This window comes from Carex rostrata, chromosome 5 (assembly GCF_964058835.1).
Source record: "Carex rostrata chromosome 5, lpCarRost1.2, whole genome shotgun sequence".
NCBI lineage: Eukaryota > Viridiplantae > Streptophyta > Magnoliopsida > Poales > Cyperaceae > Carex > Carex rostrata.
This window is the reverse complement of record NC_135922.1, coordinates 4884567-4903572: the sequence shown is the minus strand read 5'-3', so window position 1 is coordinate 4903572 and position 19006 is coordinate 4884567. Positions and strand designations below refer to the sequence as shown.

The 19006-nt window shown below is 31.2% G+C and overlaps 2 protein-coding genes and 1 pseudogene across 2 annotated transcripts in view; 1 reads left to right on the top strand and 2 right to left on the bottom strand.

The window, feature by feature from the left end:
* LOC144554353 (protein ACCELERATED CELL DEATH 6-like) overlaps positions 1 to 19006 on the bottom strand; it is a 59770-nt gene that overhangs the window by 21987 nt on the left and 18777 nt on the right. The window lies entirely within an intron of this gene.
* On the top strand, positions 3035 to 5387 carry LOC144554806 (L-type lectin-domain containing receptor kinase SIT2 pseudogene; annotated as a pseudogene).
* Positions 7927 to 17064, bottom strand: LOC144554354 (bidirectional sugar transporter SWEET16-like). The gene is made up of 6 exons (XM_078302681.1): positions 16995 to 17064; positions 16878 to 16914; positions 16515 to 16725; positions 15968 to 16132; positions 9083 to 9202; positions 7927 to 8268 (listed from the first exon to the last, which is right to left on the bottom strand). Exons 1-6 carry the CDS (start codon positions 17026 to 17028, stop codon positions 8092 to 8094), a joined length of 744 nt encoding a protein of 247 aa, XP_078158807.1. The 5' UTR covers positions 17029 to 17064; the 3' UTR covers positions 7927 to 8091.

Genomic DNA, 19006 nt, shown 5'->3' with positions numbered 1-19006 from the left:
GTTTAACTTTTTATATTTTCTATATCATTTTAATTAAGTTAGAATTTCCAAAAGTCAATTGGTTCAAATTTTTAAGTTCATTATGTGGTGTTAGTTTTTAAGCTAGACTTTTAACTTTTTTAAGTTATTTATTATGTGATGTATGTATTATAACAAGAGATGACATGTCATCTTTTTTTTTTCAGACTTTGATTAATATATGAAATGTTTTCTGATCTTTTCCATCTTGTGATTTTTCTCTTCTTTGTTTAAATTCTCATTTTATTATTCAATATCTCACTAAAAAAGAACTGCACAAGTGCAGTGGAATTTGAGCTGTACTGTCGTCAGAGACACTCATGCTCCAAATGATAATATTCATACACCAAGGCAAGATTTATGTAAGGAGTGAACATAGAATCCACACTATACTTTTTGGGGCATGTAATTCTCCTGAAATGGAGATCACGTTTCATTATTATAAATATCACAAAAGACCTTTCAATATAAGAATGGAACGTGTTACATGCCATCTAATCAGTGATCTAGGAACAAATTCATTGATATTGGACATCTGGATATGTCACATCAACATCACAAAAGACCTTTCAATATAAGAATGGAACGTGTTACATGCCATCTAATCAGTGATCTAGGAACAAATTCATTGATATTGGACATCTGGATATGTCACATCAACATCACAAAAGACCTTTCAATATAAGAATGGAACGTGTTACATGCCATCTAATCAGTGATCTAGGAACAAATTCATTGATATTGGACATCTGGATATGTCACATCAACATCACAAAAGACCTCCACTCAAATTATGCATCTATTATTGGAAAATCAGTTATATGCTCTTGGACTGAAAATCTCAAAGGGGAACAAATAGATTCAAATATATTTGGGTTCCCAAATCTGAGTTAACCTACTCCCCAAAAATTCTCAAAATGAAAAATTCTAAAAGGGGAGACAACATTAACACAAATTAAAGCAGTACCCATGTAAGTATGTAACAGGCATCAGTGCAATAAAGAGTAGGTCTGATACACATCGGATTTATTTTGATTCAATGAATTCAAATACCGTCTAATTTGCATTAATATGTGTGCGTTTTACTTTAAAATCTGTGTATTTGCTCAGTTTCCGTGCATCTAAATTTTAATGCAAATCAAACCATGTTAGAGCTCGTTGAAATCAAATGTAAATCCGATACCCATATAACCTACTCCGTTCTCCAGTACAATAAAATTTGGAGTGAGTCTATGGTACTATGCATATTACGATTTGGCACCGTGCTATGGCTCTATATTCTAGTTTTCAAATCCTAACGGTCGATCCGAACCGTTCATCTTGTTCTCCATATTAATATGTGTTTGGAGACAAAATTTTACATTTTTTGAAATTTTTTTACTATTTTTTTTAAATTTATTGAAAATCACTGTTTTTGGATGGTCCAGAATTTTCAGATCAAGTGATTTTCTAAATATCTAAAAAAATAGTAAAAAAATTTCAAAAAATGTAAAATTTGATCTCCAAACACATATTAATATAGAGAACAAGATGAACGGTTCGGATTGACCGTTAGGATTTAAAAACTCAAATATAGAGCCGTAGCACGGTGCCAAATCGTAATATGCATAGTACCATAGCCTCACTCTAAAATTTGTGATAAATCTGGTGATCAAAAAGTTGAGGAGATTAGAGCGTTCATGTGGCCCTGTTCAAATCACTAGAAAGCGACTTTACCAAAATAATCAAGATGTTTTGACCTTTGGACGACTTTGATTATTCGTATATAACCTTTTATTTTAATATTTGATCATATGTTTTTATCTTGACTTTTGCAACTTCAAACAATTAGCATGCGAAATTTCTTTAATTTATAATTGGTGGGTGAGGCTACAATACTTCGTATTACGTAGGTAAGTCTGTATTATAGAGTTCGGCTAGTATGACATCGGTGTCATATGACACCAACAACAAAATTGATTGGATAGATTTCAAACTACTAATTCAAACTGTTTAAACCGATTTATTTTATGAGTCATGCATTTACATGCAACTTTTTTTATATTTTCTAGTTATTTTAGTAACAAATCAAGCAGTCAAAAATGTTGAAAAATTAATGCATTAAAATTAACTTAAAAACTCGCACATTTGACCGCTTGACTAGATATTAAATAAATTCGAAAAATTATAAATTTTGCATGTAATACACAACTAATGAAATTGATGGGTTTGAATAGTTTGGATTCACCGTTTGAAATAGGATTTGGAAAATTTTAAATAGTACATGAAGACAATACAATCTCTTGACATAGTTTTCAATTAAAATTTAACTAGTACATGAAGACAATAATACAATCTCAATTAAAATTTTAAATAGATGGGTTTGAACAGTTTGGATTTATTTTCAAATTTTAAATAGTCAATACAATCTCTTGACATACTTTTCATATAAAAATGTGCATGAAGACAAAATTTTATATTTTCTTAAAATATTTTACTACTTTTTTTTAGATAAGTAAAAAATTACCTGATGAAAGAATTATGAACCATACACAAGTAGTAATTTTCTACCTATATAAAATAGTAAAAAATTCTTAAAAAAATGTAAAATTTGATCTCTGCACATACATTTTCATCTGGAGATCATATTAAGCAATTTAGATTAATTATTGGAGATATAGATCCATAGCACGAACTGATTCTGCACATTATAAAGTATCATAATCTCACTCAATAATTGGCCATTAATTCATGACAAGTTTAATGTTGCAATGTTTTCGGTGTCTCCTTGTTATCTCTTACCTTAATTACTTCTAAGTCAAATTTTAATCGAGCATAAGAACATACTCAACGTAACAAATTTCAAGCAAATTATAAAGCTTAGTCATATGCATATTTTATTGTGAATGTTAATATTTACACAACAACAAGTACTTAACCAGAAATTTGTCCCCCAGTCAATTGTTTAATTACGACTTTATGTACGCTGAATTGTACAAGGAGACGATTTTGCTTGGTGCCTTATCTCTCACATGAATACATAATTTCCGCTCACTTTATATCCTCAAAACCCACAACAACTTGCTGGAAAAGAAATACGCCGAAGTGAGCTTCTCATCTTCTAATCAAATAATTTGTTTCTTTAGCCATGCCTATGATTAAAAGCTTTGCTTTGGCTTTTCTCCTCTTAAAAATCACATTCTCAGTCAGCCAAGAAGCGGAATTTACATTCAATGGATTCGCCAACGCAAATCTAACCCTAGATGATGTAGCCTACATCGAGTCGAATGGCCTTTTGAGGTTAACTAACGACACGTATCGAATGAAAGGTCATGCCTTCCATCCCTCTCCAATTCGCTTTGGCAGGACCGCCTCTTCCTTCTCAACCTCATTTGTATTTGCAATTATTTCGAAGTACGCTGACATCAGCGGCCATGGGATTGCCTTCTTCATATCCCCCTCGAAGAATCTCTCTGCCGCCTTGCCAAGCCATTACTTGGGTCTCCTTAATAATAAAAACGTTGGCAATGCCACCAATCATATTTTCGCGGTTGAGCTGGACACTATGTATACCTCTGAGTTCAATGATGTGAATGATAACCATGTCGGTATTGATATAAATAGTTTGATTTCAAGCCTATCTTCTTCTGCTGGATATTATGATAATTCAGAATCTTTTCATGAATTGAGCCTTATAAGTGGTAAAGCGATGCAAGTATGGGTTGAATATTGGAGCAATGATACCCGAATTAGTGTTTCGCTATCTCCCATTGGAATGTCCCAACCAAAAACACCTCTACTCGTTTATCATTTTAATCTCTCAACAGTTTTAGGCGATTCTATGTACGTTGGTTTTTCTTCTTCCACTGGCTCTATCCGTAGCTCTCACTACATTCTTGGATGGAGCTTCAAATTAAATGGACCAGCACCTTCCCTTGACCTATCAAAGTTACCAAAGCTCCCACATGGCCGATCAAAAGTCTTAGAGATAGTGATGCCTTTTGCTTCAGTGGCCTTCATTATTTTAGTTGTTTTCCTTTTACTATATGTGAGGAGGCGGTTCAGGTACACAGATCTGCTTGAAGATTGGGAAGTTGAGTTTGGTCCACATCGCTTCTCATACAAAGATTTGTATCGAGCAACCAATGGATTTAAGGAAAAAGAGTTGCTTGGAAGTGGTGGATTTGGGAGGGTTTACAAGGGGGTTTTACCTGTGTCCAAAATGGAAGTTGCAGTCAAGCGAGTCATACACGAATCCAACCAAGGTATCAAGCAATTTATTGCAGAGGTTGTGAGCATTGGCCGGCTCCGGCATAGAAACCTTGTTCAATTATTGGGTTATTGCCGGAGTAAAGGGGAGCTCCTTTTGGTATATGATTACATGCCAAATAGGAGTCTTGACAAGTATTTGTATGATCAAGAAAATCCGACCCTTAATTGGATCCAACGAATCAATATTATCAAAGGAGTAGGATTAGGTATTTTATACCTCCACGAGGAATGGGAGCAAGTTGTCATCCACCGAGACATTAAGGCAAGCAATGTTTTAATAGACTCTGATTTAAATGCTAGATTAGGTGACTTTGGCCTTGCAAGACTATACGATCGTGATACCGACCCTCAAACCACCCATTTGGCAGGTACAATGGGATATATTGCCCCAGAGCTTGCCAGAACTGGCAAGGCAACAACTCTTACTGATGTGTTTGCCTTTGGTGCATTCCTACTAGAGGTTGTTTGTGGTAAGAGACCATTACACCCCGGTGCACAAGGGGAGCCAACAATTCTAGTCGATTGGGTGTTAGAAATTTGGAAATTTGGATCGTTAGCCGATATTGTGGATCCGAGATTAGGCGAATGTTATACAGTAGAAGAGGTAGATATGGTGCTAAAACTAGGTTTGCTCTGCTCACATCCACTACCTAGTGCCAGGCCGAGCATGCGACAAGTTGTGCAATATATGGAAGGCGATGCACCCATACCAGACTTATCGGCAATATATATGAACTACAGTACGCTTGCAATGCTTCAGAATGAAGGATTAGATTCTTATGTTATGTCACACCCCTCTACGATTACATCTTTCACTTGTTTATCTGGTGGTAGATGATAGAACAGACTCTTTGTTTTATTTTTTTTGTATTTAACTAATAATATTGTGTAATCAGCTGTTATATACTATGTAACGTGTGTATACTACCCTCAACTTGGATGGAAATGAAGAATTGGTGTTGGGGGTATTCTATTTCGATAGGGATGATATATCCGATGAGGAAGATCAGAGGGATCGTGCCTTCTAAGAACCTTATACTTTTAGGTAGTTATGCCTCGTCAGTGTGTTTCATTTTGATTGTTATCAGTTGTGATTGTAACACTATTCAAGTACTTTGTGAGTCCTATCATTAATGATTATTGAATTTAAATTTTCTAGGAGTATTGTGTACACCGGATTCGGCTCTGTCACGAAACAGCACGGTACGCATGTTGATTACGTATCGTCACTCCAGTGTTCAATACAGCGATTATTCACGTGCCGTGATTAGTTGTTAGCAAAAAAAAACATGGCTCGATACATAAAAAGCAATTATTCACGAGTCACAATGTGATGTGGCGTAATTACTTTTGACATTTTGGTTACGACACGACATGACGTGAAAAAGTGACTTGATCACAGTAGGATTTTTCCACTGTAGCAGCAGTACATCGATATGTATTTTGTGAGAATTAACTGGAAAAGGTTTATCCTAAACTCGATGATATTGAGTTTGCATCCGGACCGTCCAATTAAAATTCAAATTAATCCGGCTAGAGGTGAGATGCAAAAGACCCCTTTAAAATTCGGGCAAAAACATATTGGACGGTATGGATCCAAATTCAAAATTTTGAGTTACTTTAGGGGACCTGAATTCAGGAGGCGGGGGAGAGGGAATTCGGATCCCTTTCTGTACCGTAAGAAAAATTATATTAATTAGTGTATTCAGATTATTTTTTTAACCTGACACGAATCTTAAAGGGAAATCTCTGCATATTCCATAGGCACCTGATTAAGTTAGGTCCGATTAGAAGTAATCTGAACTGTAAAATTGTGAGACTCACTTTACAATACATGAGAGCATACTTGTTTGGTGGTGGGTGGAGTTCATATCACCTAAGGTAACATAAATTTTGAGTTTAGATCCAGACCGTTCGATCTGCTTTGGAACGAATATTGAAGGGACTCTGTGCATTCCACCTTGAACGGATTCTGATCGGACGTCCGGATCTAAACTCAAATATTTTTGTTATATCATAGTTTATCTTACTGGGTCGGGGGTTAATATAGCCCAAGCCCAAATGTGATCAATTGTAAATGGAGGAAATAATAATAGGTTAATATAGCCCAAGCCCAAATCCAGGGGTTTGAATTAATTATGGCATCATTCGAAATAACCCAATTAAACCCATCCAATGTTGTCTTTACTGCTGCTGGAATTAATTTTTTTTTATCTTGAATTGTTCATAATTTCTTTCATTTGTAAATAACTTTTATGCGAATATTTCATCAGTTTATAGAATTTTTAATGATTTCTAAATGTACTGACTTTTAATGTATTAAATTTCTTTATTACAAAATAAGTAAGTACTTAGGTGGTTTTTAGAACTTCAAAAAGCTTCCACGTCTGTAATAGAGTTTGTGATATTATTGAGAGTTAAAATACACCAACCGTTTATACCCCAAGAGAATCCCATCATCTAAACCGCACATCTAATTTTGGATCAGCGGTCCAGATATCACCCGCTTTAGATCTTTCAATTTCCAAAAGTGTGATTTGACCTCTTCTTCTCCTCTCCAGTTTACTATCGGTAGCTCCTCTCTTCTTCATTGAACGAAACACACGCGCAAAGGAACTCTCTGCTCTCCATCAGCGAAATTGGCGCCTCCCTCCGTCTGTCTCTCCAGCCAACCAGTGAAAACTCATGACTGACCATTTATGCTAAATTGGAAGGAGCAATGATTAGCATTTCATCTATTTCCACTATTGATCGTGGCCAACTCCCAGGTGGTACTGAATATGCTGGGTCAAAATACAGTATTACTGCCCTCACTAATGTAATTCTTATTTGTTCTTACCAACATTTGTGAATTTCAAGTATTTTGCTTATTAATCTTATTGCTATAATTCCTGATGTTTGAGAAATAAAAAAAGTTAAATTTGGGCAGTTTGTAAAATTTTCTGAAATACCAATTTGGTCAATGAAATTTTAGGGAACACCAATTGGTCCTAAAGCTTGATTTGAAAATATAAGGTTGTGAGCCACCCCGTGTTCGCTGCTACGAAGAGAGTGAGTTTCATTCATGGTCAAGAAAGAGCGAAGTGGGTGGATGGAGAGGAGAGGAAAAGATAAGCGCGCCGGAAGAAGAGCAAGTTATGTTGGCGTGCGAGTTTTGTTCAGTGGGGAAGAGAAGTTCAAGCGATAGCAAACTGGAGAGGAGAGGAAGAGGTCAAAGCGCACTTTAGGAAAGTTGTAAGGTCTGAAGCGGGTGATATCTGGACCGCTGATTTAAAATTAGATGTGCGGTATAGATGATGGGATCTTGTTGGGGTATAAACGGTTGGTGTATTTTAACCCTCCTCTTATTTAAAACCAATTGTGTTTTTTTGTCCCCTAAAATCCCCCCCTAGATGTTTGATTTGTAATTCGGGTTAAATTTAGAGTTAAAATGAAAATATATTTCTTGAATTATGATTGGTAATTAGAATTATAGTTTAGGGAATCATATTCCAAGTCAGAGTATTGAAAAGCATAAGTTACGATATCTCCCCCCTCCCCACAAACACACACACCTAAGAAAAATCCTGGGTCCGCCCCTTCTTACACTCTTATAAAATAAAATTCGTTCTTTCTATAAATCCATTAGATCGAATAAGAAAAAAAGAACAAAGTGCATGTTTTATTCCATCTCATATTGATACTGATCAATGTTTAATCATATGTGAATTAAAAGAAAAATTAAGCTCAATCATGAACAAAATAATTAATGAAACGAATGTACAAATAAATAAATATATGATTGCATGTATATATACATTCCAACTGAATCTTTTCCTCTTATCAAACTTTGTTAGATGCTTCTATTTCTTCACTGTCATATATATAATTGGCCTGAATTAAATACTGTTGATTTTCTTGAATTATCTCGTCCAAATTTCTAGATGCTGTACTATTCATGTACATCATGTAAATCACCAGTTGAATGAATCCTAAGAAGAAGCCTATTCCGTTTGGAATCTACAGTCATAAAATTTATTGGTAGCTCAATTAGAAATGAAAATATACAATTTTTAATTAAGTGTATCAAATATAGCCCCTTACTTTGGAAAAGTAAACTTAAAATTTGGTTAATTAGGTCATTTAGATAGGACTGATATAAAGTTGGTGCAATCTGATTAGAAATAATATACATCAACTATATATAGCATGAGGAGGGTTCAAATGCACCCAAATTTTTGTGCACCCAAATGCATCCTATCTTTCAAATTATTTTTCTCCGTTTTCAAAGTCCGAATAGTCAATCCGAACCATTAGATGCGATCTATATATTAAGATGTGCTTGGAGACCAAATTTTATATTTTTTGGAATTTTTTTACTATTTATTAAGCCACTTTGAAAATCGCTGATTTTACATTTTCTAGACCATTGGATCAGCAATTTTCAAAGTTGTTTAATAAATAGTAAAAAAATTCCAAAAAATGTAAAATTTGGTCTCCAAGCACATCTTAATATATAGATCGCATCTAACGGTTCAGATTGACTATTTGGACTTTGAAAACGGAGAAAAAAGATTTAAAAGATAGGGTGCATTTGGATGCACAAAAATTTGGGTGCATTTGAACCCTCCTCATATAGCATATAGTTTAAACCTTACTATCGACATTACTAATTATATGTTGGGTAAAGAACAAATCTACTGGTATATATACTTCAATTCTAACATGGTTGGCCACAATTAATATAATTGTAGGATGTAAATTAATGTAATTTATCCTATTTATAGTTTAATCATATGAGCAGGATTTAATGCCAAAAGATGTTAGTACTTACACCAAGGAAAACATCTCTGGCAAGAATAGCATATGCAGTCCAGATGCCACCATTCAAGAAGAGAAATAAAGAAAGAAGGAAGGGCATGAACTCCACACTGTTTGTACTTATCACTGTTCTCTGCATATTTAATCAAATGTTAGATAAATCATCATAATTAGTATTGGTTTAGCACTATATAATTACTCTAATACATTATAAAAGTGAGCTAATTAACTGATGATGGTTCATTACTAGATATGTAATCCAATAAATTAAGCATTTCTTTTTATCATAAAGCATTTTGTTACAATTAAATTGTTGGTTTTGAAGATAATTAAGACCAGAAAAAACAGTTGATTAATTACCCGATTGCTAGTCACTAAATTGTTATTCAATAATATCTAATTTATTTAAGGGAATGAATTATGAATTTCTTTTTTAATTTCTCGAAAGATAATGATGTACAGAGGAATATGCTAAGTTATATTTAAAGAATAATTCTAACATAAATTAAATTTTTTGTTGCACATTAATGTGATATCTTAAAAATACTATTCATAAAATTATAACTGTGTTCTTTATCATTTCATTTGATAGGATTTGCTTCAAATTTGAATCAATTTTAGAAGTTTATTTGTCATCCATGAAAAAGTAATTAAACTCAACAATAAGAAATTTCAAATACATATAGTGTTGGGTTATCATGTTTTGGAAATTAAAGATGTTATTTTACTTTCTGCTCATATCTTCATTTATGAAATGCAAGTTGTTGATTCAAACCTTTTATATTCATATTAATCGTATTGTTTGTAACATCTTGAAAAATTGAGTCACTATTATTTATGCTTACAATTTTTTTTAATAAAGAAAAATGTGGGTCTTTTGATAAAATATTTTTTTTGTAATAATGAAAATATTATATACGTCTTTATTGAAAAATAAAAGAGAATTATATATTTTTAAATAAAAGAAGGAAATGAAATATTTATTAGTATTTATTTTACAACAATGTTTTATGGATAACCTAGACCGACGTGCTATTGCTGGTTAAATATGCGTGCATAATTTGATGTGAATTTGTGTGGATTAATCCGGCCTATTTGAATGGTTGTTAAATTACGCCTATTATAGAGAAGCGCGTCGTTAAATAACCGGTTACTAAGCTTTGTAGCTGACTTCGTTTTGTTATTTTGTTTTCATTTCTGTTGGTGACGTAGGTTGACGGGCCAAGGAAAGGTGTGAAGATGCTTATATAATCACGCTCCGGATGGTAAAAATCTGGGGTGTAACATTGTTGGAGACCAAATTTTACATTTTTTGGAAAATTTTTGCTAATTAATTTCTTAGAATATTTCAAAATGATTGTTTTTGTGAATTTTTTTCATTAAATAAAAAAAATCATAAAAACAATGATTTTCAACATTTTTAAAAAATAATAAACTTTTTCCAAACAAATGAAAAATATGGTTTCCAAGCACATATCAATATGAAGATCATGTTGTGAAGTTCTTATTAACTATTTGAACTTTATATATAGAGATAAGAGTGAAAAGTAAAACAACTTATTTACTTCCCAACTCTGTTATATATATCAAGGAATAAGCGACAATCAAATCTGTCAATTATGTTTTATTATATTTGATTAATGAAAAGCACGGCTGCATAGAATCTAGAATTTTCTATATAAGTTAAATAGAAGCTAGAATTTTCTATATAATTTGAATAAAAGATAGAATTTCCTATATAAGTGAAATAGAAGCTAGAATTTTCTATATTTAAAAATATGCAGAAATTTTAAATAGAAGCCTTGATAGGGATCGAATTAAGGATAGTAAGTACGCAACAAAAATATTTCCTTGTAACCAATTAAGTATATATAATAAAGAAATATAGATGCATACGCAACGACTAAAGAAATACTATCCATCTGTTGCTTATAAGTTCTAATAAGTAATAAGGAAGCTGATATGAGTACCCACACTTGCGTACCCGCACAGTACCCGCACCTAAACTGTCATAACTGCTTGTGGGGACTGCAACCGTTTCAGATCTGCAACTTTTTTTTTAATATTAATAGGCAAATCTTGAAGTATGTAGTCCAAAGAATACAAGTATTTATATCTATATAGTAAACAATGTAAACGATAAATTAATTATTTTTAAATAATCGTACCCGCATCTTTTTTTGAAAATTCTGACGTCGTAACCGCACCTAAACTGCCATAATTACTTATGAGGACTGAAAATAATCGTACCCGCACCGCAACGATTTCAGATCTGTAACTTTTTTTTTTAATATTAATAGGCAAATCTTGAAGTATGTAGTCCAAAGAACACAAGTATTTATATCTATATAGTAAACAATGTAAACGATAAATTAATTATTTTTAAATAATCGTACCCGCACCTTTTTTTGAAATTTCTGACGTCGTACCTGCACCTAAACTGCCATGATTACTTGTGAGGACTGAAAATAATCGTACCCGCACTTTTTTTTTGAAATTTCTGATGCCGTACCCGCATTAGGAACCACTCAAATGGCATGGGGGAACCATAACTGCATGTGGGGACTGAAAGTATTAATATCTAAGTATTGAAAGTATTTATATCTATATTACGCTGTGCTCGTAGCAATCTCAAAAAGTGTTTATAACTATACAGTTATCATAAAATGAAAATTATTTATCTTGTATGCATAAATCATCTAAAAAAAATACACATTTAGATCAATATCTATTATGATATTGAACAATAAAATGAAAATTATTTATCAGTTCAATATTTTATATGTTACAGATGGAAAGTATTAATATATGTTATAAGTAATGTAGATATATATCCAATCAAGTATTGCTAATGGAGGTGGTGGAAGAGAGAGAGAATCTATTTTAGAAAGTCGTTAGTTAGAATGGTCAAATTAGAAGGTTGACTGAGTTGGAAAATATGTGGGTACAGAGCGGGGACGGAGGTGTGGGTTCTCAAATGATTATTCAAGTAATAAACAGCCATTGAATTTTAATTTTCTATTCTGTAACCTCTATCTTAAATATGTTTATCCTTAGCTTATACCGTTGAAATTTGGATCAGCTTGCGTACAAGCAATCATATTTACATAACAAGATTAATTTTCAGCATAGGCGCTACTCAATGTCAACGTGTATATATTGTCAGATTTCAATTAGTTGACTCTATGTATAGTTGGGTCCATTCTTAGGTGTACATGCACCTTAATATTATATTTTGGAAGCATTTAATACCTGTACTATTTTAAAATATATAATGCACATATAATTAAATACTTAACTAGTTGTCTTTTAACAGTAAGTTAGTTGCTTTTAATATATAATAATGAAAAATGATTCGCTGATAGTGCGTTTTTAATATGAAATTAGTTATGCGTACTCCTAATAAAAATATTATTCTTGTGAATACTTGGCTATTTTTTTAATATTGTTTTTGTTTTTGTTTTTTTAATATATATAGAGAGAGAATGACTAAGCTCAAAACGTTTTTTTCTAGTTCCAGGAACAAACGACTCGGTTTTTCAATTTTCAAAGTCCAAACAGTCGATCCAAACCGTTAGATGTTTAATCTATATTAAAATGTACTTGGAGACCAAATTTTACATTTTTTGGAATTTTTTTTACTATTTATTAAGATGGTTTGAAAGTCGATGTTTTTTAATGGTCTAGAATTTTAATAAAAACAGTGATTTTCAAACCATGTAGAAAATTTTCAAAAAATATAAAATTTGGTATCCAAGCACATTTTAATATAGATTAAACATCTAATGGTTTCGATCAACTGTTTGGACTTTGAAAATTAAAAAACCGAGTCGTTTATTCCTGGGCCAGGAAAAACGTTTTGAGCTTAGCCATTATATATATATATATATATATATATATATGAGGAGGGATCTGATTACCACAACCATTTTATACATTTTCCAAGTTCAAATTGTCGATCCAAACCGTTCAACATGATCTCTACTATTGAAATTTTACATTTTTTTGAGTTATTTTTCTATTTATTAAGTATTTTACAAAAAACAGTCAAATTCAGACCATTTAATTTTGTACCCATCTTAATAAATAGTAAAAATAATTAAAAAAAATGTAAAATTTTATCAGGAAGCACATTTTATTCTAGAGATCATGTTGAACGGTTTGGATCGATGATTTAGACTTTGAAAATGTAGAAAATGGTTATGATAACTTTGTGGTAACTCAAAATTATAGTAATCGTATCCCTCCTCTATATACACACACAATTCTTAAAACATGTTTACCGATGGTATGGAAGTGCAATGATGTTTAAAAGAAAAAATATTAAAAAAAAAACAGTTCAGTATCTACAATAATAGTATTTTTTTTAAAATAAATTGTTCAACACTTTTAAAAATAAGAATCAAATGATCATATATTTTTGTGACTATGTTCAAAGCTACTAATTTTGTTTTTAATTTTAGTTTATTATTGTTTTCAAAATTGGAACATAATTAAGAAGTAATTTCATATTAAATTGGTATATTTCATATTTGGGAACGTAAATTTCATGAAAACTTGGCAACATTAACTACTTTGACCAAGTAATCCATGGGTAGCTTTCCAAGTTGCGTAATTGGTTTGCTAGATGTGTGCTGTTCCCTCTTGCGTTAATGATTATTTTCTATGATATATAATCATAAATTGAGAATATTCTTTTAGCAATACTTCCTGAAGTCTTGAAAGTTACATTTACAATTTGGGAAAAATAAAAAATTTTGAACGAAATAATGTTATGAGAAATGAACCAGACATTAATTCGGTAAAGTTTAAGGTTAACAATTTACTGATTGGACCGCCGGATCAATCAGTTCAATTGTTAATTTATTAAAATGAGGTCAATTACAACATGGCGATAACATCATTTTTTTGGTTGTACTGCTATGACGCGATAAATGCTATTTAAACCTTTGAATTTGAGTATTGTTATACATTAATCATTTTTTTTATAAATCACTAGTGAAATTTATACGGCATCATATTGTAAAAATTTGCACAAATATTTAATAATCCAATATAAGACAAAACTTATGGTTATATTTTAAAATGTAACATCAAAATAAAATGAAAATACTTATTTTATTAAAGAATTATATATTTTTGTCTGAATATTTTTTATGGGAGAAAAATATAACGACTAATCTTTTCATTTTATTTCATAACTATCAAGAGAATTTTCTGCAATAATTATAAATAATGTCCTTAATAAAAATTTATAAATTTTTTGAATTTTGGACACAATTATTTATATTATGTATAATTATATTTTTAAATATTTAAAATATTTTAGGTCTTACGTGTAAATTTCGTAATACAAATTAAAAAAAAAATCATAAGACAATATTTAAAATATTTTATCTGTTTAAAATATTTAAAATATTTTATCTGTTTATTGATTTGTGGTCACCTGGTTAGCCAATCCCTATCATGCTATCACAATTTTAGTTTAAAAACCGTTTTTCTACAAAAACGAGTTGGCAAATTTTTATATATAAAAAAAAGTTATTTATAAAAACCGGTTCAGTAGGCGAAATAATATTTTAAAGTCTGAACGAATTATATTTTGGATCCGGATTTTTTCAGTTCGACAGACCGGTCCGATCTGGTTTTCATAATACTAGAACGGACAAACTTGAAACTGTTTTGCTAATTCTCTGCTATTTTTTAATCAATTAAGGCGTTTGTTTAAATAAGTCAATTATATATATGGAGCCAAATTACGTGGTGAGGTGCAATAAATAGATTTGGACCCACTGAAATATGGTACGAATCTCAAAACATACCACCTATAATTTATAAGCAACCGATTGATTTGGACCCACTGAAATTAATCCGGACCATCCGTTTATTATCGCACCCCTTCAATATCTGAAGGCATACATTCAAATCACGTGGGCAATAAAGAGACAGGTAGGTAGTTGCATATTGAAGACATACATTCAAATCTCTAAAAGTTATAAAATTTCATCTCCAATCATATTTTAATATGGATATCATGTTAAGTGATTCCGATCGACAATTTAAACTTTGAAAATGAAGATATAAATTTAAGGTATAATGAGTCATGAAAACATAATGTATTAAAACTCTCCTGTTGGGGATATTTAGGAACATTAATTTCATGATAACTTGGCAACATTATTTACATTGACCAAGTAATCCATGGGTCGCTAGTTTTCCAAGTTGGATTGCCAGATATGTTGTTCTCTCTTGCGTAAATGCATGAATAAATATTACTTCTTGTAATAATCTTTGAATGAGAAAATTCTTTTAGAATTCAGTGCCTCTTAATAAACCATATATAATTAATTACTCAAGCCCACTATATTTACAATCAAGGAAACTCTTTTGCTAATTATGTAGTTATTTTTTAATCAATTAATTAAGGCGATTCTTTAGAAGCCAAATCACGTGGGGAATAAATTGACAGTTGAGTAGTTGCAATACGTTGAAGAAGCACAGCCATATAAAATGTATGTGCACACACGCACAGCTAGTCATTGAATTAATATCATATATTGTGTTTATCTTAATTTGCATTAATTAATTTCAGTTTTCAATGTTGATTTTGAAGTGGATATATAGTGGATATACAAATTAACAACACCAAATAATTAATAGCTAGCTAGGATATGAAAGACTATATAAAAACTTTGTATATCAAATTAAAGATGCTATAGCCAGTTCAACAAAGATAGTGGATACCCATTAATTCAGGAAAATATATATGTGATCAAATCAATAAATATATATATATTGGATCTAAATAAACATTAAATAATTAATTAATAGCTTAGATATAATATAAAAGACTAAATTATCAAATTAAAATAAAAAAAAAATATGCAGAGAAACGTACCACAACAGCAAGAGGGGAGCCATACATAATTACATTAAGGAATGCACCTAATGTTCCAATTGTAACTATCTTCAAGCTTTCATCCTCAATAGCAAACCTTGTGACCAAGAAAACTGCTCCAAACACTCCCACATCTAATATCAACACCAAAAGAGCCGTCCTTACCTGAATTTTAAAATTTTATATTAAAAAAAAAAAAAAGCAAAAGTGAAGCATTTTGATACACAACAAAGTGAAACACCAACAAAAAGAGAGAACAGATTTAAAATATATATGTGAAGTATTAATTAATTAGTGATATTTATGTGGATGTACTATAAAAATAGGGGGAAATTATAGGTAGAGATTTCAATATATCTCTGTTTTCTATAAGAAAGTTCAAACTATATAGGATATCACATAGTTTCGACAAGATTGTTATTTGTAAGTATATATATTGCGCTCCAATAAAGCATATATTATACAAATATAGTTAAAGAAACATCAGCAAAAGGCATATATTGAAATAGCAAAAAAGGTACTATATAACTAGAAATAATTAGCTTACTCTTTGAGAAGGTTTGGCGAATACAAGAAACAGAACCACATAAATAGCCTCGAGCATAACACCAACACCATTAACCGTTGTAACGAGATAAGCATCGGGTTTTGTAACACCATAGTAGACCCAAATCAATGAACTCAAAAGGGTCACGGCATATGGCGTCGGCTCGAAATCTTCGGTTGATTTGCTCCAAGTAATCCTCCAAAAGGTTTTACTGCCACATAATTTTGATATATATCATATTACTTACTACAGAAGCTCTAATGATGCTATATATATTGTTTTGCTTTCTTCTTTAAACAAAAATAAAATCATATACAATATATGATATATTATCAGACAGAATACAGTTTGAGTTTAGCTTACATAGGTGAGGCAAACATAAGAACTGAGATAACATTTCCTGCATTATATAGATAGAGAAAAAAGGTTATTTAGTTGTATAATGGTGACCTACAAGAGAGAGAGAGAGAGAGATGTAACCTATGATTCCAATGGAGAAGAGAAGAGGATCCATGGGAAAATTAAACGGTTATGTTTAGTTGTTTTGTTTTGTACTCCTGTTAGTTTGGAAAGGTGGATGGTCTAAATGTACCCATTAATCATTGAATTAGTCAATTTTTATTAAGTTTGAGGCCTAACAAATTTAATGATAAATAATTCGTTAGTCGTATTTTTCTTTCTATCTTATTTTTTCCGTACAAGTGCTTATCTTTCTTTTTATTTAAAAAATAGCCTTGTCACGTTTTCCAACTTATAAATATTAAATTTTTTGTGGTGATCAGTTTTTCAACTCTAGAATGTATATTTTATTCAACTTAATAAAACAAGCCAATTTAATTTATTTTAAGTCTACAAGCATATATTTTAGTCACACAATATCCGTCAAATTCAAGTTTTAATTCAATTTCTGATAGACATAATTTTTAATACATAATTACAATATAGTAAAAGCACTTATATTTCCGTACAAATACAGATAATCTGACTCATATTTCCGTAGAAAATGAAAAAAAAAATATATAACTTGTACGCTGAATGAAAACCAAACAACACTGTCAATATCATTATTAATTGCTCACTCTCAGCATATATAATTGATAAGCATAATTGATAAGGTAAAAGTAGTATAATACAATTGATAAGCTCCAATGAACTCCCAACTGAACGATTGGAATTCGGTGCCTATGTAGATATAGAGACTTCATTTTGAGATTCGTGCAATTTAAAACTGACGACTCAGATCTCATTCTACTCATATTGCACGGAACTCATTCTACTTGTATTGCACCGGATCTGAATTCAAAATAGGTTGATGTAACATATATAATTACGGTCGACCATTTCTAGCTTAACTACTATTCTTGTAGTTGGGAACTTGGCATCAATAGGTGCAGATCTACCCTTCACAAGACATGCATACAGATACCTTGTTGCTGGAAAAGGACATGCTACCCGACATGTTTTTTTCTGTCAAATTATGAAACTAATAATTAATGTTTGAAGTTAGATAATTGTTCTGCTGATATATTTTACAAATTACAAAGTTTCAGAGGGGACAAAAATCAGCTATAGAGTAGCAGACTGACTTAGAACTTTTATAACACGTTTTTTTTTTATAAATTCAGCTTATGTATTTGATATGTAGCAAATACATGCAATATTTTAAGTAAGATATCTGTCTTCTGAGTATTATGATTTCTTTAATGAAATTATACTCAGTTTCATTATAAAAATTATATCTTTGTAAACAAAGGAATATTATTAACTTTAATATTTTGAAAGATATAACGAAAACATAATTCATTGTGAAAAAATCAATTTAATATCATGAGATCTTTTGTTTTGAATAAAGGTTGGTGGTTATATTATGAGACCTTTTGTGTATATATTACGGTATAATTAATCTTTTTAATCCAATGATATCATCCAGACAATTTTCGAGTGAAATTTTATAAGGTGATGACACAAATGCATGTTAATATATAATATAATTTTCATTTTATGGAGAACATTAATGAAAAAATAACTTCGATTCCTGTCTATCCCACATTTCCTCATTTTCCTCCATTCATTTTGTCGGTCACAAATGCAATCACGATCGAAACTATTTCCTCCATTCATTAAGATTTTTATCCTGTTCAAATAATTAAAGTGTACTGTTCAATGCATGATTGTCGTGGAAAGTATTAGGCCTGTTCAAATAATTAAAGTGTACTGTTCAACACAGCTGTACAACTATTTCCTTGTAGGAATTGGGCCTGTTAAGAATTTTTAAGATTTAAGCCCAATTGAGGACAACGACATATCTTAGATCAGTTGCTGAATTTTTTTTCTAGTTACCACTCTAAGCTTTAAAAATTCATATCTTACCACCGTTTTAGAAAAAATTCAAAACTTAACACGTGCGTAGACTGAGTCTGCGCATCAATTTTGATGTGTGGGCATACCCATATGCACACCACTTTGGTGTTTTTTTTTTCTATTATATTTTC

Coding starts and splice junctions, on each gene's coding strand:
- LOC144554354 (XM_078302681.1), bottom strand. CDS start 17,028: ATGGATCCTCTTCTCTTCTCCATTGGAATCATAG. Junction 16,915..16,994: donor CTTCTCCATTGGAATCATAG/GTTACATCTCTC, acceptor TATATAATGCAG/GAAATGTTATCTCAGTTCTT. Junction 16,726..16,877: donor CTTATGTTTGCCTCACCTAT/GTAAGCTAAACT, acceptor ATTATGTGGCAG/TAAAACCTTTTGGAGGATTA.